Source organism: Salmo salar, chromosome ssa09 (genome assembly GCF_905237065.1).
Source record: "Salmo salar chromosome ssa09, Ssal_v3.1, whole genome shotgun sequence".
NCBI lineage: Eukaryota > Metazoa > Chordata > Actinopteri > Salmoniformes > Salmonidae > Salmo > Salmo salar.
Genome location: NC_059450.1, coordinates 122,468,366 through 122,493,861, shown reverse-complemented (window position 1 = coordinate 122,493,861; position 25,496 = coordinate 122,468,366). Strand labels below are relative to the sequence as shown.

The window sequence follows — 25,496 nt, the reverse complement described above, 5'->3', positions numbered from 1 at the left end:
AGGAGCTCCATTCAGAATAGTGTCTATGGGCAATTCATCATAATGACACTCCAAAAACACAATCATGCACTGTGAAACCATTTGGCCACTTGTTGACATTACAGTATTATGAAAAATAAGTCAGACTTGGAAGATCTTTATTGGGCAATGTTCCCTATTTATTTGAATAGATTGTGATGGGAAGTGTGTCTGTGAGCCCGTGTAAGCCTGAGGATGAAAAAAGACAGTTTGGTCTCAGAGTAGACATAACATAGTAAACTTAATTCCAGGACACTCAAATTAGTATGACATGTTATGTTTGGTATGGTTGCATAAAACAGATTGTTACTTAAGGCAAAAACGAAAGTGGGGTGGATGGGTAGGCTTATAACGCGAACATCTATCAACCCAAAGGTTGCGATTTCAAATATCATCACAGACAACTTTAGCATTTTAGCTAATTAGCAACTTTTCAACGATTTACTACATTTTAGCTACTTTGCAACCATGTAGCACATTAGCTAACCCTTCCCATAACCCTAACCTTAAAACCCTTTAACCTAACTCTTAAACTTAACCCTAACCCCTAGCCTAGCTAATGTTAGCAAGCTAGCTAATGTTCGCCATCTAGCTAGAATTCGTAACATATCATACGTTTTGCAAATGCGTTACATATTGTACATTTTGCAAATTCATAACATATTATACATTTGGAAATTCATAACATATATAATATGAATTGTAATTCGTAACATATGAAATATGTGATGGAAATCCATAAATTAATACATACCATACGAAACATAACATATCATACCAAACGGAGTGTCTCTGATTCACATACAGAATAATACGAAATGTTCTGAGACCAGGTTGCAGCAGAGGTCAAGTACTGTAGTACTGTTACAGGATAAATAGGTATTTGTGGAGGAATGAATGCACATGTGTGTCTGGGCACACTGCCTGTGTGGGCTGGCAGTGGAAGCACTCCATCTGCTCCTAGATTGTGAGGGACGAATTCTGTCTGTGCTCCTTTAAACTAGCAGCACAGCAGTGTTGTTGGGCATGGACACAATGCCATGGCTGCTGCTTGGAGCGTTCACAGTGGTGCTACCTTGAGATTGGTCCCATGTGCTAGAGTTCTCAAGGTACTGGGACATAGTTCTCCGCAATCTCCAGGATGTACAGGTTACAGAGCCCCGAATTGTCCTCACTCTGCCGTGTCTCCATGACAACTATCCTGCAGGGGGTTATTAATGGGTTAATCAAAACTATATTTACTTGATTGTGTGTGTGAGTGTGTATCCCATGAAAGTATACAGGCACACATACCGGTCTGATCCCACTAGACGGAAGGTCTTCTTGGGGTCTGTGATCTCCTGCAGTACGTCTGGGCCCTCTCCTCTCCTCTGCCAGCCATGACGCCACACAGCCAGCAGAGTGTTCTCAAAATACACTGAACCAGACAGACAGACAGACAGACAGACAGACAGACAGACAGACAGACAGACAGACAGACAGACAGACAGACAGACAGACAGACAGACAGATGGAGAGAATGTGCATTAGGTCCTCCATCTCCCAATACCCCCCCCCACACCCCTCAAACCTCACAATGATTTATCATGATGACCATGCTCCCCTTCTTACCTACAGCTTCCACATCAAAAGTGAAAGTAGTCTCAGCTTGAATTATCTGGTGGCTCCTCTGCACACCCTCCAGGTCCACAATATGTACTGAATCTATTCAAAGGCGAGAGAGGTACACACACATTAGCCCTTCCTACACATTTCATTTTCCTCATATAGATTGATAGAGGCACCGTCATTCAGGGGTTAAAACAGACTTGGTCTGTAACTAGCCTACTCTTCCTGAGGATGGTGATGTTAACAACATGACTTACTCTCAATGAGCACCAGCAGAGTGTTACAGTCCAGTTGGTTCACCTGCACGGTGTCAGGACACCGGCTCTCTGGAACACAAACACACAGTTCCAACACAACTGTAAGATTGGTCCAAACTAAGAACAAAGCTCACAATTCCATTGAACTGTATGTTCATAGAAACAAGCATGCTCTGGGATGTGTTCAGTTCATAGTACCTAAGCCAGTGTTGGTGAACCAAGAGGTGTTGGAGTTGAGGTTCATGTTGTCCAGTTTAATGGGCTGCTCAGGACTGGGACCCCTGTGTACTCCAATACACACTAGAGGGTACTCCTGCTGCGGTGCCACCATCATCTTAAACACATGCAGGGGACTGGGCAGAGGGAAGTCAAAGTGCTGCAGGGGACAAATACACATAGTCAGCGAAGTAGTCAGCGAAGTAGTCAGGGAAGTAGTCAGTGAAGTAGTCAGCGAAGTAGTCAGCGAAGTAGTCAGGGAAGTAGTCAGCGAAGTAGTCAGCGAAGTAGTCAGGGAAATAGTCAGGGAAGTAGTCAGCGAAGTAGTCAGCGAAGTAGTCAGCGAAGTAGTCAGCGAAGTAGTCAGTGAAGTAGTCAGTGAAGTAGTCAGGGAAGTAGTCAGCGAAGTAGTCAGCGAAGTAGTCAGGGAAGTAGTCAGGGAAGTAGTCAGGGAAGTCAGGGTCTGTCAGCTGTGACAGTAGACGTGACTACAGGGTTGTCTCTAGTAGGGAGAAAACGATTTGAAGCGGTGTGAAACAGGGAACAATTATCTGAACTTATCCGATAAGATCTTTTGCAAACTGTTTTGCTACGATGTGCCCTACTGAAGGACCCAGGAAGACAGTGGGCAGCAGGAGGATGAGAAGGGATGCTGTGGGATCCTGTGTGTACTCACCTTGATGAGCATGAACTTATGCATGGGCTCGTACCACTGCAGGAGCACCACACTGGTCTCCAGGGCACAGCACAGGAACACACAACCCTGCTGCACGTTACTGGCTGCACGGAGCAAGGGGGAGATAGAAGAGGACCTCAGCATTCTAGTATAACAGTCATTTAGCAGACACATTGATCTAAATCATCTTTGACTTCAAACCCACTCGTGTTACAAGCACAATACTACAACTGAAGTTCAGTGACTGAACCGCCTGAACCCTTTTTTTTATCAAGCTAAACAGAACTTCTCAAATTCTCTTTTCTCACCCACTGAGCAGGTCTTGCAGCCTTTGGTGTCCGGTATCTTACATGACACCGCAAACTTCCTGCAAATAACAAAGAAAATGTATGTTGATACGTAATAGTAACTACAGAGGGAGACATTGTTATAATCAACAACAAACACCAGGGTTGATTTCACTAGGAAAGAAGCGGAAGGAAACGGGACGAAACAGGGGTGGGACTACAACTGAGCTTAATAAGAATACGAAATGCTTGTTTTGCTTTTCTGTTGGGGAAGGCTTTGCTACGGTGTTCACTGATGAATAAGACCCAGCACTAGCGTATGGCATTGAGTTGTAGGGTTACCTAGGCAATAGTCTGTGGGTTGGCAAGGCCACCATTCGCTGCTCCTTTCGGGCCTGCTCATACAGCTCCTTCAGTAAGTGAGAATGGAGCTGGGATGACTTACCTGTGGACGAAAACACACACACACACACACACACACACACACACACACACACACACACACACACACACACACACACACACACACACACACACACACACATTTCAGTCTATTTATTTGACAGATGTTAGTATTGTAGAATGTCTATGGCTTGCTGGATCTCACCTGATATTGACATGAGGACATTACTAATGGTGTAAACCCAGCTGCACTTTCCTGGATAGAGCTGCAGGAGAGATTCGGGCAATGAGAACATTTCAAGGGTTTTCGAGTTAGGTAGAGATTACAAGCAATATCAAAGCAAAATGCAACACTGCAGCAATAACATCCATTTTACTGAATTGTACAGTCATAGCTGTAGAGCTTAATCTCTAAAACCCTAAGTTTAGAGCTTAATCTCTAAAACCCTAAATTTAGCCTCACTGTAGCTCTGGTCCAGGGCGTTAGGATACGTTCAACTCGGGACCAGATCTAGCCTCACTGCAGACATAGAAAGACATTAGAGCAGATTCTCACCAGCTCCATGGTGGCCTCTGAGCTGTTCAGGTTGAGGGTGTAGATCCCCTCGTCTGCTCCCAGGATCAGGTGGTGGTCTTTGGTGGTCGGATGGTCCCACGACGTTGAACAATTCACTTTCAACGGACAGCCATGGAATACTTTCTTAAAGTACACCTAGAGACGAGGTGGAGAACAGGACCCATATTCATAAACTGTTTCAGTGTAAGAGAGCTGATCTAGGATCAGTTCCCCCATGTCCATATCATCTGAATCATTATGATAAACTAAACTAATCTGATCATAGATCTGTACTGCTACTCTGAGACGCTTTATAAATATGGGCCCAGGAGTCACTGTCATTGTTCGTAGTGTGTGTATAGTGTTCCACATAAAGGTGTGAGTAAGTCTCAGTGCATCAATATAGAGTTACAGTAACTGTCGTAAGAGTTGAGCGACATACTCGTGAGACTGGTGGACAAACTTACTGGAGGTTTCTTCAGCACAGGGCTGGCACATTCAACTGGATCCTGTAATAGAAAACAGACACATATTCTAAACATGCATATTGGAATCAGTTTATCCACATTTCTGCGAGCCAACAAGTGATGAGTTTTCCTGGTCCTCCTCTTAGAAGGAAAAATGAAATGCTGTTTTAATTCCTGGTCCCATCCATACCTGGGGGGGCTGTCTCCTTCTCCTGTCTTTCTTGGGGGGCAGCTCAGGTGGTTGGAGGTCCGCTGGTCTGTCTGTTATGTGTAATGGGAAGGAAACAGGGTCTACAGGGGACACAATCATGTTGTTACTTTACATTAGAGAGCATGGAGAAGATGTGCTTCAGGGTAAATGTCATAGGTCAAAGGTCATTCACTGTACATGGTACAGTATACAATTCAGAAGGGACAACAGGGCTATCAAATTAAGATCCTATAACGGTAACTGTAGGTAACAAATAGGGATAAGAGTGGAGCTGGCACTCACCGGAGTTGACGTTTCGCTGGGAGCGTGGACGGGGGACGGGGCGTGTGTGGGTGGCACTAGAGGTCCGGAGGAGGGGCGAGGGGGCGTAGAGGGAGTGAAGTGTCCGGCCATGTTCGTCCTCTCCTGTCACAATCTCCTCTGAACTGGGACAAACTTTGGGCTGCGTGGGCACAGTGGTGTAAAGTACTTAAGTAAAAATACTTTAAAGTACTACTTATGTCATTTTTGGGGGGTATCTGTACTTTACTATTTATATTTTGGGCAACTTTTACTTTTACTTCACTACATTCCTAAAAAACGTTTTACTCCATACATTTTCCCTGACTCCCAAAGTACTCGTTACATTTTGAATGCTTTGCAGGACAGGAAAATGGTCCAATTCACACACTTATCAAGAGAACATCCCTGGTCATCTCTACTGCCTCTGATCTAGCGGACTCACTAAACACAAATTATTCGTTTGTAAATTATGTCTGAGTGTTGGAGTGTGCCCTTGGCTATCCGTAAATTTAAAAAATGGTGCCGTCTCGTTTGCTTAATGTAAGGAATTTTAAATGATTTATACTTTTACGTTTGATACTTAAGTATATTTAAAACCAAATACTTTTAGACTTTTACTCAAGTAGTATTTTACCGGGTGACTTTTACTTGAGTCATTTTCTATTAAGGTATCTTTACTTTTACTCAAGTATGACAATGGGGTACTTTTTCCACAACTGCGTGGGCATATGAGGTCAAGCACTGGAAATGTGGCTTTTTATCAACTTTATGCTGTAGGCTATGTCAACACCATATTCATAATGAATGGTCATAGTTTAGAAAATGTAGTGTTTGTTTACCTTAGGAGGGAGTGGGGGTGGGATGTCATCTAGTGGGATTGTTACACTGTTCAGGGATAAACAGAAATAGTTCAGTGTTTCAGATTGTTGTTTTCATCCAAATCTTCGGATCTCTTTTCCCATGAAGCTCTGTTATCCTTTTGGGGTTAGGGGGCAGTATTGACAATTTCGGAAAAATATGTGGCCATATTAAACTGCCTCCTACTCAAACTCAGAACGTAGGATATGCATATTATTAGTAGATTTGGATAGAAAACACTATGAAGTTTCTAAAACCGTTTGAATGGTGTTTGTGAGTATAACAGAACTCATATGGCAGTCAAAACCCTGAGAGAAATCCTAACAGGAAGTGGAAATCTGATGTGTGGAATCACTTTCAAGCCTTTGCCTATGAAACACACTGTAAATTAGGATTCATGTAGCACTTCCTACGGCTTCCACTAGATGTCAACAGTCTTTACAAAGTGGTTTGAGTCTTCTCCTGTAAAAACTGACCGAACGAGAGGCCTGGAAAGTTTGTCATAGGGGGAGGGCCATTACTACTATGACGTGCATGCCCGTGGGTACTCTCTCGTTCTGAAACGTTTTGTAAGACAATGCAATCGTCCGCCTTGAATATTATTGAATTTCTGATTGAAAAAGGCCCTAAAGATTTATGCTATACAACGTTTGACATGTTTGAACGAACGTAAATAATATTTTTTTGCACTTTCGTGACGACAAGTCCCGCGCGCTTCGTACATTTTGAGTAGCCTTCGGAACGCGCTAACAAGAAGGAGCTATATGGACATAAATTATGAACTTTTTTGAACAAAACTACATTTGTTGTGGACCTGGGATTCCTGGAAGTGCCTTCTGATGAAGATAATCAAAGGTAAGTGAATATTTACAATAGTATATTTGATTTTAGATGGTTCCAAGATGGCACTAACCTGTATCGCCTAGCCTATTTTTCTGAGCATAGTACCTCGTTTATTGCAAAGTGTGATTTCCCAGTAAAGTTATTTTGAAATCTGGCAATGCGGTTGCATTCACGAGATGTTAATCTATAATTCTTTGAATGACAATATTATATTTTACCAATGTTTTCGAATAGTAATTTTGTAAATTGTAGCGCAGATTCACCAGCAGTTTTGGAGGCTAAATATTTTCTGAACATCACCGCCATTGTAAAATGCTGTTTTTGGATATAAATATGAACTTGATAGAACAAAAAATGCATGTATTGTCTAACATAATGTCCTAGGAGTGTCATCTGATGAAGATTGTCAAAGGTTAGTGCATCATTTTAGCTGGTTTTCTGCTTTTGGTGATGCCTGTCTTTGCATTGAAAATAGCTGTGTGTAATGTTTTGTCAATGTACTGTCCTAACATAATCTAACTTTATGCTTTTGCCGTAAAGCCTCTTTGAAATCAGACAACGTGGTTGGATTAAGGAGATGTTTATCTTTCAAATGGTGTAAAATAGTTGATTGTTTGAGAAATTGAAATTATTAGATTTTTGCTATCTTGTCAAGCAATCCCGTTACCGGGATGAGAACGGGAAGGGGTCCCATAGAGGTTAAATAGATGGGTTGGCTGACACTGTCACGAAAATGATGTGCGCATCAACTTGGCCACAAGGTGGGCGTTGTTATCATTCTGGACGGTCAGCTAGCTAGCAACAATTACAAGAAGCTGCCATGTGGGGAATCGTAGGCGGCTCATTTCAGCTCTTTGTATCTTGTTATTGATACCATGTCTTGTTTTGAGATGTTTAGACTGACGACATGTCTATGCTAATGTCCAGTACAAAAAAACATTGCAGTTTTGAAAAGTACTGCAGTAAAAAAAACGGTGTTATTTTGGACACAGTATTTGTAGCGTACTGCAGTTATACTGCACTCTGACCACAATCTGTTTTCCTAAGGGTTGGCAAAAATTTGCTAGCTAGCTAACCAACAACTGTAACGATGTATTTGAGAGACATCAAGTGCTCATTGTGCAAATGTATTTATGTTTTCAATAAACATTTGGAGACTAAATATAGTTTACACGGTTACACATGTTGTCAACATTCTAAGCCAACCCTGTCTATTTTGTCCCATTTGTATTTGTATTTGTATTTATTAAGGACCCCCAAGGCAGCAGCTACTCTTCCTGGGGTCCAGCAACATTAAGGCAGTTATATAGAATTTAAAATATTACATTTCATAACACTGACTGGCAACAGAGCTGTATTGGCTGTCTAGATGTGCAAGGAGTTGACTCCTAGTAGGGGGGTATAAATATATGTTCTTGTGTAATCATGTCTTTGCAGCTGTTTGACCCAGTGGGTGAATAAACTTGGTTTGAGCTTTTTACTAGTTGTCCGTGAGTTTTTACTCTGTTTGTTCAGAACATAACAGTAGGCGTTGTCGACAGGATTCACCACGATTTACAGTCGAACTAGAGTCCGAATCAGTGAAACAGGAGCCGGCACCAAAAACAAGGTAGGCACAGTTCCTACACCTTTTACCACTCATTCTGACATCTTGGGAAGATGAGAGTCGTAGGCTGAACCAATTATAGGATACGGACCTAGAAAGCCTGAGTTTATTCAGTAGGCTCATTGTGTAATGACCAGTCGTAAATATTTGGTGTAGGGTAGGTTCCGTAAGGATAGGTCCCGAGTGGGGGTGTTCCTCTGTGAGATCCATAACTAACCCATGGTGTAGGGTAGGTTCCGTAAGGATAGGTCCCGAGTGGGGGTGTTCCTCTGTGAGATCCATAACTAACCCATGGTGTAGGGTAGGTTCCGTAAGGATAGGTCCCGAGTGGAGCTGGTTCTCTGCGAGATTCGTGGGTGACACTACAGTGTAAGGTAGGTTCCGTGTAGGATAGGTCCCTAGTGGGGGTGTTCCCCTGCAAGATCCGTAATTGGGACGAAAGTCCCAGCCGTGGTGGCCGTGAGGCCGTAGAGTGTGTGTGTGTGTGTGTGTATGGATAAATTGTCATGCTTGTGTACTAGTACGAAAGGTTGTAGAGAAGTAGCCCATGTAGAAGGACAAAGGACAGAAGTGCATACGATGGAGAATAGGAGATATCTGAGAATATCTGTGCTGATGAAACATTGTCAGTGAGTGGGAATGTGGATGGTGATAAAAGGTTACCTATAAGTTCTGAAGGAGAGCCCCATCCAAGATATTCAAATGTTGTTTGAACATGATTTGTGTGTTTTAGCAGAAGCAATAAGGAGAGAGGTTAGTTTATGCCCTATTGGGGCTGGGAACCGTGCCAGATTATGTGAAAATAGGAAGACAGATGTGAATAATTTTGGTTATGTGTGTTGTCAACAACAGTGATATGTGAAGCGTGACACTGGTATAAGACAGCTGTTTGACCCAGTGGGTGAATAAACTTGGTTTGAGCTTTTTACTAGTTCTCTGTGAGTGTTTACTCCATTTCTTCAGAACCTAACCATGGTAAAGACAATGATGTTGAGCGAAGTCCATCCACTCCATCCCAACTGAGAAATACAGTACACTCTTAGAAAAAAAAGGTTATTTGTCATAGGAGAACCCTTTGACAAACCCTTTTTGGTTCCACCTAGAACCCTTTACAAAAAGGGTTATCCTTTGGGGAGAGCCGAAGAACCCTTTTGGAACCCTTCTTTCTAAGAGTGTACATCCGGATCTGTATTCACTAAGTGTCTCAGAGTAGGAGTGCTAATCTAGGATCAGTTTTATCATAATGGATAAGAGAGGTGGTGCTGATCCATCAGCACTCCTACTTTGGGACTGTATGAATATGGGCTCAGAAATACAGATGAGAGTGAATGGGTGAAGTATGTCTCAGTAGGCTTGCTTACCTTCTGGTGCAGATGGTCGGACTGTTGAAAGAAGATGGAGAGAAGGGAGAGAGGGTGGTCAAACAGCTCAGATAAATGTACAACTGAAGATATTTCAATAAACGAATGAATGAATAGTCAAGTGTGCGATATGATTACATGTCCACGTCATCATAGTCATCATCTGAGTCCATGCATTGGTCTCTATAGGGAAGAGAGAAAGGGAAGGAGATCAACACAGTGCCAGATAAGATCGGTAGTCAATAGTCGTCTCCTCATTACTCATTGGATCCTTTGTCCTGTAAGTGGAAGACTTGGAGATGATGGAGACATCAGTCAGTGTGTTATTGGTTTGCTGAGCAGTAATCCACATACCTGATTAGGCTCTTGTCGCTGCCAGTGGATTCCAGTGTGTGCCACTGCACTGTAGACCGTACCTGAAGTACAGAAAGACAATGACAGAAGACTCTGATCAATAAGATACGCAGGCCTACATTTGTATCCACACTAGGAAGCACAGTGGTACACAGGCATGGATACCACCACAGGTACAGTGGTGTAAAATATTAAGTATTAACTATCAAAATAAAGAAAGTCGCACACTCCATGTATAATCTCACAGCAATTTAATGGGTATTTATGGTCAATTTATGGTAAATACCCATTAAATTGCTGGGAGATTATACATGGAGTGTGCGACTTTCTTTATTTTGATAGTTTATAGTTTATTTGCCATTAGTCAGCACCTCCACAAAAACTATTATTCCGGGTGTGCGCCAGCTCATGTTTTTTTATGCAATGTATTAAGTAAAAATACTTTCAAGTACTACTTAACTCGAGTAGTATTTTACTGGCTGACTTTCACTTTTACTTGAGTAACTTTCTATTAAGGTATCTATACCTTTACTCAAGTATGACAATTGGGTACTTTTTCTACCACTGCCCACACACACTCATATACAGTCATACACACACACACTTACCATTGCTTCTGGTGAGGCTGTCTTTACTGGCCTCCTGGTGTAGAGCTGCTCCACTGATAACACACACACACACACACACACACACACACACACACACACACACACACACACACACACACACACACACACACACACACACACACACACACACACACACACACACACACACACACACACACACACACACACACACACCAATCCAGTGATTAGTCGCACATCTATACAACCGATTACTTTTCCTGGGCAGGTTCACAAAGAAAAAAATAGAAAAAAATAGAAAAATAAATATATATATATATTTCTCACAGCTGATGTCAGAGTTGGTTCTCTCTGCCTGCTTGTGTCTGTTAATGGAGTGAATCCTTCTCAAGGAGCCGGGTATCACAACCTATCGGAGATATAGGAGATATCACCATATAGCCATTCTTTCATTTGACATGTCTTTTACAATGTGTGATCATGTTTACTGATGTGTATCATTCATGTGTATTGTGTATACAAGGTATATTACTATATGATATTACAGTGTGTGTGTTTGTGTGTGTGTATGTTTGATTGTGGAGGGTATGTGTGCGATGCTCTGACCTCCACCTCCTCCTCCTCAGACGGCAGCGAGGGCTTCAGTTTCTCAGGGTGATGCAGCTTCTCCAGCAGATCCAAGATCAGATCCTGTCTCAGACACGGCTGGGTCAGAAACAGGTGCTGCAGGAATTAAAGAGAGAAAGAGACAGAGAGAGACAGAGAGAGAGAGACAGAAAGAGAGAGACAGAGAGAGATAGAGAGAGACAGAAAGAGAGAGAGAGAGAGAGGGAAATCAAGGAGAGAAAAAGGTGTACACTGATTACAAGAGATGAATAGATGAGCTCAAGTTTCAACTTTATTTGTGGGCTAGTACATGAAGTCATAGGGCAGCCATCAATAGACACATACACTGAGTGTACATAGGCTGACCAGGTGAATCCAAGTGAAAGCTATGATCCCTTATTGATGTCAATTGTTAAATCCACTTCAATCAGTGTAGATGAAGGGGAGGAGACAGGTTAAAAAAGGTTTTTAGGCCTTGTGGCATGAACTGCAACGCTGCTGGGTTTTTCACGTTCAACAGTTTCCGGTGTGTTTCAGGAATGGCCCACCACCCAAAGGACATCCAACCAACTTGACACAACTGTGGGAAGCATTGGAGTCGACATGGGCCAGCATCCCTGTGGAACTCTTTCGACACCTTTCCCTGAATAATTGAGGCTGTTCTGAGCGCAAAAGGGGGTGCAACACAATATCAATACCATATTCGTTTGGTATACTGATTATATATAATAGGCCTACTAGTGATTGACAGCAGCAGCACAAAAGTATAGCAAGCCAAAGTCACCTAATAAGTAAAGTGCTCAGTGCATTTTCAGATCCTCTAGTCAACAACATATCAACAACGTGCCGACAAAAAAACCATCATCAACGTCAACACCACCATCATCAACAACATATTACGGTCGTCATCCTCAACATCATCATCATCCCAAGCCTACCTCCTTCTCTTCCCTGTATTGAAAAGGGCAATGGCCGTAAGGGTGAAGGAGTGCTTGTACCTGTTAGTCTTAACAGTGGGGAATCTAAACTGGGAGCCAGAGGACCTGGTACTCATGTTGTAGGGGCTGGGAACAGTCAGACAGGATGGCTTTCTGCCTTTCTCACCCCTTCTCTGTTGTACAGGTCAGACAGACTACTCTGCTGCACTCCTGTGATCTTACTGCCCACTTTCACTATTGTAGCTAGTGCATTTGAAGAAAAGTGAGGGAAGGAGAAAGAGGACCGGTGGGTGAGTGAGTGAGATCTAGCAGAGAAGAGAGACATTCTCTGAGTTTCTTGAGGTTTACTCACTGTCAGCATCTTTGAGGCACTGGGTCTCTTCTTAGTGTTCCTGATCAGCATTGCCTTGACAAAGTTATAGAAAATGGAGGACCTAACATGAAAGTGGTGGAAGAAAATACTGTTGTTTTAACCAACTGCATATTACACACTGTAGATGAATTGACGGAATTAAAGAATACAGGTATCATTGCCACAGCTCAGGTGGATAGTAATGGTTTTACTGCATACCATTTGGCCTTTTCCTTTAGTTTAGGAGGTTGGTAGCCACTTTTGGACATGAGGAACAGCACCCTGAGAAAAGACAAGACTTTGATGTGAGGTCCGTGTGTCTGTCTGTCCGTGTGTGTGTGTGTGTGTGTGTGTGTGTCGTCACAGGACGACATTGTAACTAAGAATTAGTTCTTAATTGACTTACCTGTATAAATAAAGGTGAAATGAAATGTAAAAAAGTGGGGGTAGGCATGTGCATAAACGGCATGCATGAATGTACATACAACTGGAACATGAGGGGGTGTAGAAAGAGGAACGTCTTGATTCTTTCTGCGGGGAGTGTGAATGTAAGAAAGAATGTCGTGTGTGTGTGTGTGTGTGTGTGTGTGTGTGTGTGTGTGTGTGTGTGTGTGTGTGTGTGTGTGTGTGTGTGTGTGTGTGTGTGTGTGTGTGTGTGTGTGACAGGAATGATTTGTGTGTGTGTCATTACCGTAGTGGGTGCACATCGAACAATGGGGGCTGCAGCTCAGCCAGCTCGATAGCAGTGATTCCTACAGACCACACGTCACACAGCTCGTTGTAACCCCCCTTTATCTCCACGGCAGCCACCTCTGGCGCCATCCTGGAAGACACGGGCAACCGCTACCATCAACATCAAGACCATCTGACATCAGACACAACCTCAAGAAGAGCCAAAGGGAGGGGACTCATTTGACCTTCAACCTCACCAGTAAGGAGTCCCGATGAAGGACATCCGCCGTGCCAGAGTAGCCGTGATCTGTGCCGAAATCCCAAAGTCCGCTAAACAGCCAGATAAATACGTCACTTATTTAATGTGAGGACAAAAATCTATGATTTCAGTGTCATTATTTACTTCCTGATGAGTGTATTAGAGCATCACAGTCACAAACCTAGCTTCACCTCTCCTTGGTCATTCAGGAGGATGTTGGCACCCTGGACAACAGGAAGAAGAGACAAAAGTGATCATGACAGAGCAATGTGTACACTGTCTGGACAGCATGCAAACATTGCATCATAATTTAAAGCAAGCCTTGTCTGAGCCAGAACGGCCCATAGCGACAGACTAGCGTCCTGTCTAGTAGTTGTACTAGTACAGTGGGGGGGAAAAAGTATTTGATCCCCTGCTGATTTTGTACGTTTGCCCACTGACAAAGAAAGGATCAGTCTATAATTTGAATGGTAGGTTTATTTGAACAGTGAGAGACAGAATAACAACAAAAATATCCAGAAAAACGCATGTCAGAAATGTTATAAATTGATTTGCATTTTAATGAGGAAAATAAATATTTGACCCCCTCTCAATCAGAAAGATTTCTTGCTCCCAGGTGTCTTTTATACAGGTAACGAGCTGAGATTAGGAGCACACTCTTAAAGGGAGTGCTCCTAACCGCAGCTTGTTACCTGTAAAAAAGACACCTGTCCACAAAAGCAATCAATCAATCAGATTCCAAACTCTCCACCATGGCCAAGACCAAAGAGCTCTCCAAGGATGTCAGGGACAAGATTGTAGACCTACACAAGGCTGGAATGGGCTACAAGACCATCGCCAAGCAGCTTGGTGAGAAGGTGACAACATTTGGTGCAATTATTCGCAAATGGAAGAAGCACAAAAGAACTGTCAATCTCCCTCGGCCTGGGGCTCCATGCAAGATCTCACCTCTTGGAGTTGAAATGATCATGAGAACGGTGAGGAATCAGCCCAGAACTACACGGGAGGATCTTGTCAATGATCTCAAGGCAGCTGGGACCATAGTCACCAACAAAACAATTGATAACACACTACGCCGTGAAGGACTGAAATCCTGCAACGCCCGCAAGGTCCCCCTGATCAAGAATACATATACATGCCCGTCTGAAGTTTGCCAATGAACATCTGAAGGACTCAGAGGACAACTGGTGAACGTGTTGTGGTCAGATGAGACCAAAATGGAGCTCTTTGACATCAACTCAACTCGCCGTGTTTGGAGGAGGAGGAATGCTGCCTATGACCCCAAGAACACCATCTCCACCGTCAAACATGGAGGTGGAAACATTATGCTTTGGGGGTGTTTTTCTGCTAAGGGGACAGGACAACTTCACCGTATCAAAGGGACGATGGACGGGGCCATGTACCGTCAAATCTTGGGTGAGAACCTCCTTCCCTCAGCCAGGGCATTGAAAATGGGTCGTGGATGGGTATTCCAGCATGACAATGACCCAAAACACACGGCCAAGGCAACAAAGGAGTGGCTCAAGAAGAAGCACATTAAGGTCCTGGAGTGGCCTAGCCAGTCTCCAGACCTTAATCCCATAGAAAATCTGTGGAGGGAGCTGAAGGTTCGAGTTGCCAAACGTCAGCCTCGAAACCTTAATGACTTGGAGAAGATCTGCAAAGAGGAGTGGGACAAAATCCCTCCTGAGATGTGTGCAAACCTGGTGGCCAACTACAAGAAACATCTGACCTCTGTGATTGCCAACAAGGGTTTTCTCCACCAAGTACTAAGTCATGTTTTGCAGAGGGGTCAAATACTTATTTCCCTCATTAAAATGCAAATCATTTTATAACATTTTTGACATGAATTTTTCTGGATATTTCTGTTGTTATTATGTCTCTCACTGTTCAAATAAACCTACTATTAAAATTATAGACTGATCATTTCTTTGTCAGTGGGCAAACGTACAAAATCAGCAGGGGATCAAATACTTTTCCCCCCCACTGTACATCATGTTTCCTCATGCTACTGAAACAGGAGATAGGCTCCTGCCCCTATGGGCCATTCATAACCGTTTTAAGCATAACTCATCCCAATAGATTAGGGAGTCAACCCTGGTCATTTCACCTTTATATCTCTGTGAATCTTCTTCTGGGCATGTAAGTAATCCAGACCCTGCAGGTAGACAGTTAGTACACTGTTACGTGTTGATATCAAAGCTAGAGATAACAAAACTATTACCTAAAACAGCCAAGTGACATGTTATCCATGCTATATTGTAATGTGTGATATGAGTGGTCTAACCTGCAACATCTCCCTGCAGACAAATGCAATCTGAAGCTCAGAGAGAGGTCCGGTCACTAGAGGGAGAGAAGAGAGGGTGTGAAGTAGGACACTGTTTTATAAACTCTGTTACAGTTGTAGATCGTAATCTGGTCCAGTTCACCCACACACACACACACACACACATTTCTCTAGAGGACGAAGTGACAAATGTCTTAAGAAGCACAGCAGTCGATAATGAGTAATTTATGATCACTCAGATTAAATCTATAAAAATAGGCGAATGCAGAAGATGTTTTGGGCGGAGGGGTTTTACAGCGTAATGGTAAATGGTGATACACTCGTAGAAAAAAGTGTTCCAAAAGGGATCCCTTTTTGGTTCCATGTAAAACTCTCCTCGCCTACGGGGACAGCTGAAGAACCATTTTAGGTTATAGATAGCACCTTTTTTTACAAGAGTGTAGGTGACCTTTAAAAGTGTTGCTGTGTTTGAACTTTGTGCACATCCTAACGTGACAAAACTTCCTGCCAGAGGTACTTCACAGAGTAAACCCTGCTGGTTGTGAGACTGATCTGGAGTCAAAGCCTGATCAAACAGATGTATTTATCTTTCATCCACACATACTGTAGATCTCCTCTCACCTTTTGTTAGTCTAACAGTTTGACCTTCCTCCTCAGAGTTTTCTCAGTTAATACATCACAAATCAACCTAAGCTCACACACACACACACACACACACACACACACACACACACACACACACACACACACACACACACACACACACACACACACACACACACCTTGGTAGACATCCTGGAGAGAGCCTCCTCCACAGAACTCCATGCAGATCGACAGCGTGTTGGCCCTGGAAACACACACGCATGCCACACACACACATCTGTCATATTAAAGGTTTATACTCCCAGTAATTTTATCATGATCACAACTGATAATATTCCCAATTAATCTGTATCATCCCATTCCAACTAGAGTATGATATGTGGCTGTGCGTGGCAGGGCCTGCTCAGAGCCCACTCACCGTATATAGCTGCCATAGTAGGCCACAATGTTGCAGTGCTTGCAGCTCTTCACAATGACGATCTCCTGCTGGATCACTGAGAAGTCCTCCTCTGTGTGGGAAAAGGTCATATCATATCATTTTAAACCATGTACCACACTGCAGTGTATATGGATGCCAGATGATATCATAATATAGCACCACAACATCATCTTGGTTTGTAACCAATTCTTTTTGTGGAACGGTTACATTTAACAACGGCATTACTGCGGAAATCTGATACCAATGTGGATTGAAAGGTTTGTTTCTTTCAGACCTGGATTCAAATACTACTTGAAATAATTTCAAATACTATATTTGTGCTCAATTAAGCTTGCCTGTTGTAATGGAAACAATATAAATGTCTAGAATGACCAAACTCCACCCACCTGGCACTCCAGACAGGTTAAAGCAAACGCTCCAAGTATTTGAAAGATATGAAATAGTATTTGAACCAATGATGTATATAAACCCTGGATTGCTGATGCTATGTATTGGCCATTGAGAGGCTTCGAAGCCACCGGTCGGCCATCTTGGCACTTCCCAGTAGGCGCTGTCCTCCATAGGAATGAATAGAATTCTACAGTATTTCAATTAAATGTTTCAAGGACAAAATTACATGTATTTATTTATTTTTTGTTGTTGTAGTGGGGACAGTAACATTAGTAATCTCAAAAAATCATACTTTAAGAATAAAAAAATAAAATAAAAAAAAATTACAAAAAAAAAAAGAAATATATATATATATAAGATCTTTTTTAATTTGTATGTTTAGCTCACATAATATAATTTAAAGTATGCATTAAGGTGTCTGTAATAGAATAAACATGGCAAAAACTAATGTAGACATTTATAAATGCATTTCTATAGATTCCAAAACATTTTTTTTACACCGGTGGAGGAGTACCAAGATGGAGGCATGGTGGCTTCAACACAGCGCCCCCATCAGTCATCTAGTGTAAATATAAATCATTGATTTGAGCCCATGTGTGGTCTCTAGTATCTGTGGTAACAGAGGGGGGGTTCTTTTACCTGGCTCCATTTTGATGACCTTGATGGCCGCCAGCTCCCCGTTCTGCTTGTTCCGAGCCTGAGTAACAGACAGCTGCATCAGTCAGTGGACTTGTTATGGAAGGAGAGTATAACCTGATTCACTGACCTCAAGACAGATCATGTTGGGTCTATAAGTTTATGCGACAATTACTTTCCATTGAAAAACTGTGTTCATTATCTGTTGAGAGTTGATATGGTGTAGCCTTACTGTGGCGTTCACTGTTTTATTTACTGTGCTAAAAAGATCTGTGGTCTGCTGTGAGGAAACACCTACCAGGACTGTCCAGACTGTCCTATTTACTTCTGCATTGCCCAATCACACACCCTATATAGACTAGAGCACACCAATGAGAGACCCTGTTTGTTGGTTGACACAACAACACTAAACATACAGTTGAAGTCAGAAGTTTACATACACCTTAGACAAATACATTTAAACTAATTTTTTCATAATTCCTGACATTTAATCCTAGTAAAAATGCCCTGTCTTAGGTCAGTTAGGATCACCACAGTATTTTAAGAATGTGAAATGTCAGAAGAATAGTAAAGATAATTATTTATTTCAGCTTTTATTTCTTTCATCACATTCCCAGTGGGTCAGAAGTTTACGTACACTCAATTAGTATTTGGGCGCATTGCCTTTAAATTGTTTAACTTGGGTCAAACATTTCAGGTAGCCTTCCACAAGCTTCCCACAATAAGTTGGGTGAATTTTGGCCCATTCCTCCTGACAGAGCTGGTGTAACAGTCAGGATTCTAGGCCTCCTTGCTCGCACACACTTTTTCAGTTCTGCCCACAAATTTTCTATAGGATTGAGGTCGGGGCTTTGTGATGGCCACTCCAATACCTTGATTTTGTTGTCCTTAAGACATTTTGCCACAACTTTGGAATTTTGCTTGGGGTCATTGTCCATTTGGAAGACCCATTTGCGACCAAGCTTTAACTTCCTGACTGATGTTGCTTCAATATATCCACATAATTTTCCATCCTCATGATGCCATCTATTTTGTGAAGTGCACCAGTCCCTCCTGCAGCATAGCACCCCCACAACATGATGTTGCCACCACCGTGCTTCATGGTTGGGATGGTGTTCTTCGGCTTGCAAGCCTCCTCCTTTTTCCTCCAAACATAACGATGGTCATTATGGCCAAACAGTCAAACACTTCTATTTTTGTTTCATCAGACCAGAGGACATTTCTCCAAAAAGTCCGATCTTTGTCCTCATGTGCAGTTGCAAACTGTAGTCGGGCTTTTTTATGGCGGTTTTTGAGCAGTGGCTTCTTCCTTGCTGAGCGGCCTTTCAGGTTATGTCGATATAGGACTCGTTTTACTGTGGATATAGATACTTTTGTACTTGTTTCCTCCAGCATCTTCACAAGATCCTTTGCTGTTGTTCTGAGATTGATTTGCACTTTTTACACCAAAGTACGTTCATCTCTAGGAGATAGAACGCGTCTCCTTCCTGAGCGGTATGATGGCTGCGTGGTCCCATGGTGTTTATTCTTGTGTACTATTGTTTGTACAGATGAATGTGGTACCTTCAGGCGTTTGGAAATTGCTCACAAGGATGAACCAGACTTGTGGAGGTCTACAATTTCTTTCTGAGGTCTTGGCTGATTTCTTTTGATTTTCCTATGATGTCAAGCAAAGAGGCACTGAGTTTGAAGGTAGGTCTTGAAATACATCCACAGGTACACCTCCAATTGACTCAAATTATGTCAATTAGCCTATCAGAAGCTTCTAAAGCCATGAGATTATTTTCTGGAATTTTCCAAGCTGTTTAAAAGGCACAGTCAACTTAGTGTATGTAAAATTCTGACCCACTGGAATTGTGATACAGTGAATTATAAGTAAAATCATCTGTCTGTAAACAATTGTTGGAAAAATTACTTGTGTCATGCACAAAGTAGATGTCCTAAACGAGTTGCCAAAACTATATTTTGTTAACCAGAAATTTGTGGAGTGGTTGAAAAACAAGTTTTCATGACTCCAACCTAAATGTATGTAAACCTCCGACTTCAACTGTAGCCCCTGGGTGTGCACAGTGGAAAGTAGGCAGACAATAGGGCGGGGTTAGCTGGCGGGGGACTGGGTTGAGTGGAGAGAGATGGTCACTGAAGGAAAGCCACAAAACAAACAGTGCTCCTCTCACAGACCACTGGAAACGTTGTGATCGAAGTCAGGCCGTTTCCATGGTGACGTCACTGACATTATTGACAGATTGACACCACACAGATGCAGACACTCACCAGCTCTTATACTCATAGAGGATGAAGTGACAAATGTCTTAAGAAGCACAGCAGTCGATAATGATGAGTGACTTATGATCCCTCAAATGAAATCTATAAAAATAGGCGAATGCAGAAGATGTTTTGGGCGGAGGAGTTTGTGTGTGTGTGTGTGTGTGTGTGTGTGTGTGTGTGTGTGTGTGTGTGTGTGTGTGTGTGTGTGTGTGTGTGTGTGTGTGTGTGTGTGTGTATAGGTTAGGTTAGAGTAAGGGAGAAAAAAATCGGCCTAACAAAAAGTAAGAGGTCAAGCACGGTTCTACTTTGTGAAGTACCACTGGGAGGAAGTTATGTTATGAGTTCAAAAGTTCAAACACAAGGACACCTGTCACCATTTACCATTACACTGTAAGTCTTGAGCAGCTACCCTTGTGGGGACATACAATTCAGTCCCATTCAAAATCCTATTTTCATTAACCCCAAACCCTAACCCGTACCCTAACCTTAACCCAAAAACCTTACATTTACATTTTAGTCATTTAGCAGACGCTCTTATAGAGAGTGACTTACAGTAGTGAATGCATACATTTCATACATTTCTTCCGTACTGGTCCCCCGTGGGAATTGAACCCACAACCCTGGCGTTGCAAACACCATGCTCTACCAACTGAGCCACACGGGACCTTAACCCTAGCTCCTAACTCTAAAACTAACCCTAGCTCCTAACCCTAACCCTATACCTAATTCTAACCCTATACCTAACCCTAACCCTATACCTAACCCTAACCCTATACCTAACTCTAACCCTAACACTAATTCTAACGTTAACCCTCAACTTCCTAGAAATAGCATTTGACCTTGTGGGGACCATCAAAATGTCCCCAGTAGGTTAAATTTTTGTTTGTTTACTATCGTTGTGGGTACTTCTACAAGTCTAGTTAAACACGTCCACACACACACACACACACACACACACACACACACACACACACACACACACACACACACACACACACACACACACACACACACACACACACACACACACACACACACACACACACACACACTATTTCTTGTGAAGTGTAGATACTATAAATACCAATGACTCTCTCACTTCTTTAATTCCACTTTCTGGCCTGTTGTCAAAGATTGCACCTGGCACAGCACGTCAGTGCATTTTATTGGCCGAGACACATTACAGTAACCCACTGTTTTCAGAATTATAAGTATTGTTGCTCGGGCTGAAACTCAACCTTAACCTGTCCTTCTTAGTTTGGTACACAATGAGCCAATGCATTTGAGCCTGTGGGATAGATTCTATTGCATCGAGAACTTGAGATTGTGTAAGTAGTTCTTCTGAATTTCACATTAGTAGGATCCCTGCTTACAAACACAACAAGTCTACTTCCATAGAGGGTAAATCCATTTGAATTCAACCACTTTTTGAAAGTATCCTAAATGTTTGCCCATGGAAGAAGTGGTCAGAAAGTGACTTTTTGGACCTGAATTCCAAAACATTCAGGAGATAGAGGTGCTCAAATTTTACATATTCCCACCATACTATGAGTTATCCATGTCTTCATCACTGGAAAAGATAAACGGTTGAATTTGATATCATTTAAAAGCTTACTAACAAGGTTGTCAAACTACTTTAGAACTTCTTGGACATTTTTTTTAAATGAAGATTATGACATACATTTTCGTTTAGTGTCAATTATCGAAAAACACGTGAACTCAGATTTGTTTCATATTCCCATATGTAGTAGCTTAGACCCTACCTTACATCATCTGAGGTTTTTGTGTTGAGCCTGCCATCGGTTGAGAAACAACATGCTCTTGAATACAGGGTGGGTGTCATTTCATTAATTGAAAAAATGTTTCAGAGAATGGACCTATCCCTTCAGACCACTGTAATTTAGCTGGTACACCACTGACATTTAAATAGAATTGACATTTCTACTTCTAACTACTACCACAAAGATGGACGCCGGTCCACCCACCGTCGAATGTCAACTTAAATGTCTATTCTATCATCTTTATTTCTAGGATTTCAATACTTTCCTATGGAGGGTTGACATGATTATTTAAAACAACAGATATTACCATTCACGTCAACATTCTAGGATGTGTGGACCTCCAACCATCTTTGCGGTACCATTTGAAAGTAGACATTTCTATTTTATTCCCATTTTAGGCCATTTATCAGCCAAAACATGACACCTACCCTGTATTCAAGAGCATGTTGTGCCTCAACTGATGGCAGGCACAAAAAAAAAACTCAGATGATGGAAAATAGGGTCTAAGCTACAACATATGCAAATATGAGAAGAAAAAAAAAGATTTCCGTATTTTTAGATCATTTACATTTAAGGTTATCAAAAATGAAATTGTTATAAAAAAACTTTTTTTTTCAAGGTATTATAAAACAGTTTGACAAACCAGTTTGTAAGCTTTTAAATTAAATACATCTTAACTGTTTATCTTTTCCAGTGATCACTGTCTCTGGTCACTGGTATGGTGGGGTATGCAAAATAGGTCAACTTTGAGCATCTTTATTTCTTGAATGTTTTGGCATTCAGGTCCAAAACGTCACTTTTATGACCACTTCTACAATGGGCAAATACTGTATGTATGGAAGGTTTAGTTCAAATCAAACGGGGTGGTATTAAAAAGTGATTGAATTCAAATGGATTTAACCTAGATAGAGGATAGGAGTTGAAGTTGAAAAAAAGAGTCTTAGCCAAATGTGTACCCAAAAAAGTATTCTGCTTTCATAGAACAGTGTGCTGAAGCAGAAGTACAAAGTTACCAACACATAAAACCCCACAGCTCTTTCAATTACTGAGCTTCATGTTGTTGCCCAACAAGAACAACTTGCCACGATAATGAACATATGAGACATTAACAAACATTGGCAGAAGTCCAGGTATTTTTCTGGTGTTTACTTTTGTTTCCTTGACCGCCCCCACCCCAGCCCCTCCAGACACTTAACGTAGGCAGCATGCAAACCAAACATGTTCTTCCTCTCCCCCACATGCTAGTTAAATAAAGGTTAAATTAAAAAAATACAAAAATGCTCACTCAAGGCTGGCCTGTTTCCTTGACACTGTGGGTAAGCAAAGTGCCGCATCTGCAGGTCTCCATCAGTGTTCAGTCTGCTTGTTGAATCAACACATAGGCCTTAGAGAGTGGATAAGTGTGTGTGTGTGCCTGTGTGTTTGTGTGTGTGTGTGTCTATGTGTGTGTATGTGTCAGCTTGTGTGTATGTGCCTGTGGGTGAGTGTATTATAGTGAAAGCCCTTGTGGCTTCAGTGCTTTGAATGTGTATTTATTCACTTTGCAGAAAAAACTGTTTGCAGACATTGCCACCGTAAGTTGTTGAAAAAATGCAAAGTACTGTGAAAATAGAGCAGAATCTATCGATGGCCTCCGTTTCTCTCTGGAGAGGAAGTGCGCTCCATATTCCTCATACTTTGCATCAGTCACATGTACAGCGGGCAAGCTGCTGAACATAGCAGCTAGCATACTCTGCTAATGCTCGTTCAGAAAGGCCATTCATGATATTGTAAAATCTTTGTCATTTTTATACAATACCATTACTGACATTGTAGAGTGTAGCAGGATTATGGAAAGGGATATACATTCCACATAGGATACACAATTTGCACCAAATGTTCCTTATGGAATAAAAGTGAAAACGGTGTGCTTCACATTGAAATCATGCTATACTGTAGCATTAGCGTCCAACACAGAGAAGGCACATAGCAACTGAATGAAATGATCATGGCTGCTGGTGAATAGCACACTCATCATGTGGTGTTCAAACAGGTGCAAAGCACACTGCATTTCTGCAAAGTTCTGTGACAGGAGACAATATGACTTACTCAGAGATAGAATGTGTCCTCGCAACTTGTAGAAACCAAGTGTTACTGCAGGATACAGTTTGATATTGCCTCCCAACATCCATGCATATCAATGATTAAGCTTCTGTATTTGTTTTAATGGATGTGATGTTCCAACTCACTTATTGGTCACATCCTTTACCCACCTATCCTGATTCAAGGTTAACACATTGTGTATCTAATGTGGTCACAATAAATGTGTCTTTAGGACAGTGAATTCTCCAGAGCAGTGACTGTTTGTCTTGTTCCAACACAGTTACTGACTGAGAAGACATTCTGCCCAAAACTACCACATACAAAGCCACAGTGTAACTGGCTGGGGTTGAGCTGTGAGGGGTAAACACAACTGACCTCATGCTAAGAGTATAGGACTCAGTTACCTCAAGAAAGACAACATAGGTCAACCTCTATTCCCTGGTGAGCTATGAGCCAATCTTTCACTATTTGAGGAAACATATTCCACAGAACTGAGATAAAGCAAGAGTGATACAAGTGTGCTTTAATATAATACCCTTTTAGGTAATACAAAGGGCCATATTAATTTACTAAAAGTGAAAGATGAAGAGACAAAGGAAACCTGTATATGAAAAAAGTTAATCTAAAATATATTTTTCTAAAACCACTTAACAGGAATTACAAAAAAAAACGAAGTCTAAATTCCCTGAGAATGTGAATGAAATAATCCAACAAGGTTAATTTACTTGAGACATTATTTAGGCCTACATGAAATCAAACCATTGCCTGCCCCCACAAATACAATCTTAAATGGAAAATGTTACTGTTAATCAGACTATTGACATTTGAAACACAGGCCACCATTAGAAGCATGGCAAAAACAGTTAAAAGCACAACAACAAGGTAGAATAATACTCTCTGAAAATGTCCTGGTTGTGAGTTGTTTTAATCTCTGACCTTGTAAACTTCGCCATAGGTGCCTCCACCGACCCGGAGCAGAATCTCAAAATCCTCCTGGGGGTTCCGGGTGGAGATATCCAGTGCAGCCCGGTTCTGGGTATCCATTACTCCTGGGGCATGGCATAAACACACACACAGACGTAAACTCCCTCCACTGACTGCTGTTCCTGCTGAGGCGAACAAACACCACACCACTCTCTCTCACCTTCCTTCTTCACTCACCACTTAGACCTCCCTCCCTCTGGTCTCTTTCTTCTCTCTCTGTTGCATGCTCAGTGAAGCTCATTTACATTTACTCTGGTTTTATTTCCTGTTGGGTGTATGTCTGTGAAGGTATGAGTGTATGAAAGAGAGAAAGAGAGAGAGACAGAGAGGGGGGAGGGAGAGAGAGGGAATGAGACTTAGTTTCACCATTGGCTTTTTTACGTTATTTGTGTGTGTGCGTGCGTGCGTGCGGGCGTGCGTGTGTGCGTGCGTGCATGTGTGCGTGTGTGTGTGTGTGTGTGTGTGTGTGTGTGTGCGGGTGCGTGTGTGCGTGTTTGTGTGTGCGTGCAGCTGTGCTGCTCGGTTTTCTGTGTGGGTTCTTTCTTGTCACTTGGGCATGCCTGAAGAGGTGTGAGCTACAAATCTGCAACACTGCTCTCGTTTGGAGCCA

General features: G+C 42.1%; 1 protein-coding gene across 4 annotated transcripts; it reads right to left on the bottom strand.

Annotated features, from left to right (window-relative positions):
• Positions 1 to 120: 120 nt before the first annotated feature.
• Positions 121 to 25,232, bottom strand: LOC106612599 (mitogen-activated protein kinase kinase kinase kinase 5). Of its 4 annotated transcripts, XM_014213902.2 has the most exons (33): positions 25,064 to 25,232; positions 24,839 to 24,951; positions 17,775 to 17,832; positions 16,725 to 16,815; positions 16,486 to 16,550; positions 15,704 to 15,759; positions 15,527 to 15,574; positions 13,598 to 13,640; positions 13,415 to 13,487; positions 13,177 to 13,308; positions 12,705 to 12,767; positions 12,486 to 12,567; positions 11,196 to 11,312; positions 10,917 to 10,998; positions 10,611 to 10,663; positions 10,003 to 10,064; positions 9,787 to 9,831; positions 9,649 to 9,669; positions 5,820 to 5,865; positions 4,981 to 5,140; positions 4,678 to 4,778; positions 4,488 to 4,529; positions 4,021 to 4,176; positions 3,670 to 3,730; positions 3,405 to 3,507; positions 3,084 to 3,142; positions 2,776 to 2,879; positions 2,082 to 2,259; positions 1,884 to 1,952; positions 1,630 to 1,722; positions 1,312 to 1,435; positions 1,094 to 1,219; positions 121 to 207 (listed from the first exon to the last, which is right to left on the bottom strand). In XM_014213902.2, the coding sequence occupies exons 1-32, from the start codon at positions 25,125 to 25,127 to the stop codon at positions 1,123 to 1,125; spliced, it is 2,661 nt and encodes an 886-aa protein (XP_014069377.1). In that variant the 5' UTR covers positions 25,128 to 25,232; the 3' UTR covers positions 121 to 207; positions 1,094 to 1,122. The 4 variants fall into 4 exon arrangements, with proteins under 4 accessions (XP_014069377.1, XP_014069376.1, XP_014069378.1 ...); XM_014213901.2 differs by having other exon boundaries at positions 121 to 1,219; positions 25,064 to 25,231; XM_014213903.2 differs by having other exon boundaries at positions 121 to 1,219; positions 25,047 to 25,156.
• Between the last annotated feature and the right edge of the window lie 264 nt (positions 25,233 to 25,496).

Bases quoted from the DNA above. Each gene is read 5' to 3' on its own strand.
- LOC106612599 (XM_014213902.2), bottom strand. From the start codon at position 25,127: ATGAGCTTCACTGAGCATGCAACAGAGAGAGAAGAAAGAGACCAGAGG. The intron at 10,999-11,195 runs GTCAGAGCATCG...TATCTCCGATAG, and splicing joins CTGAGGAGGAGGAGGTGGAG to GTTGTGATACCCGGCTCCTT. The intron at 3,731-4,020 runs GTGAGAATCTGC...TCTCTCCTGCAG, and splicing joins CAGAGGCCACCATGGAGCTG to CTCTATCCAGGAAAGTGCAG.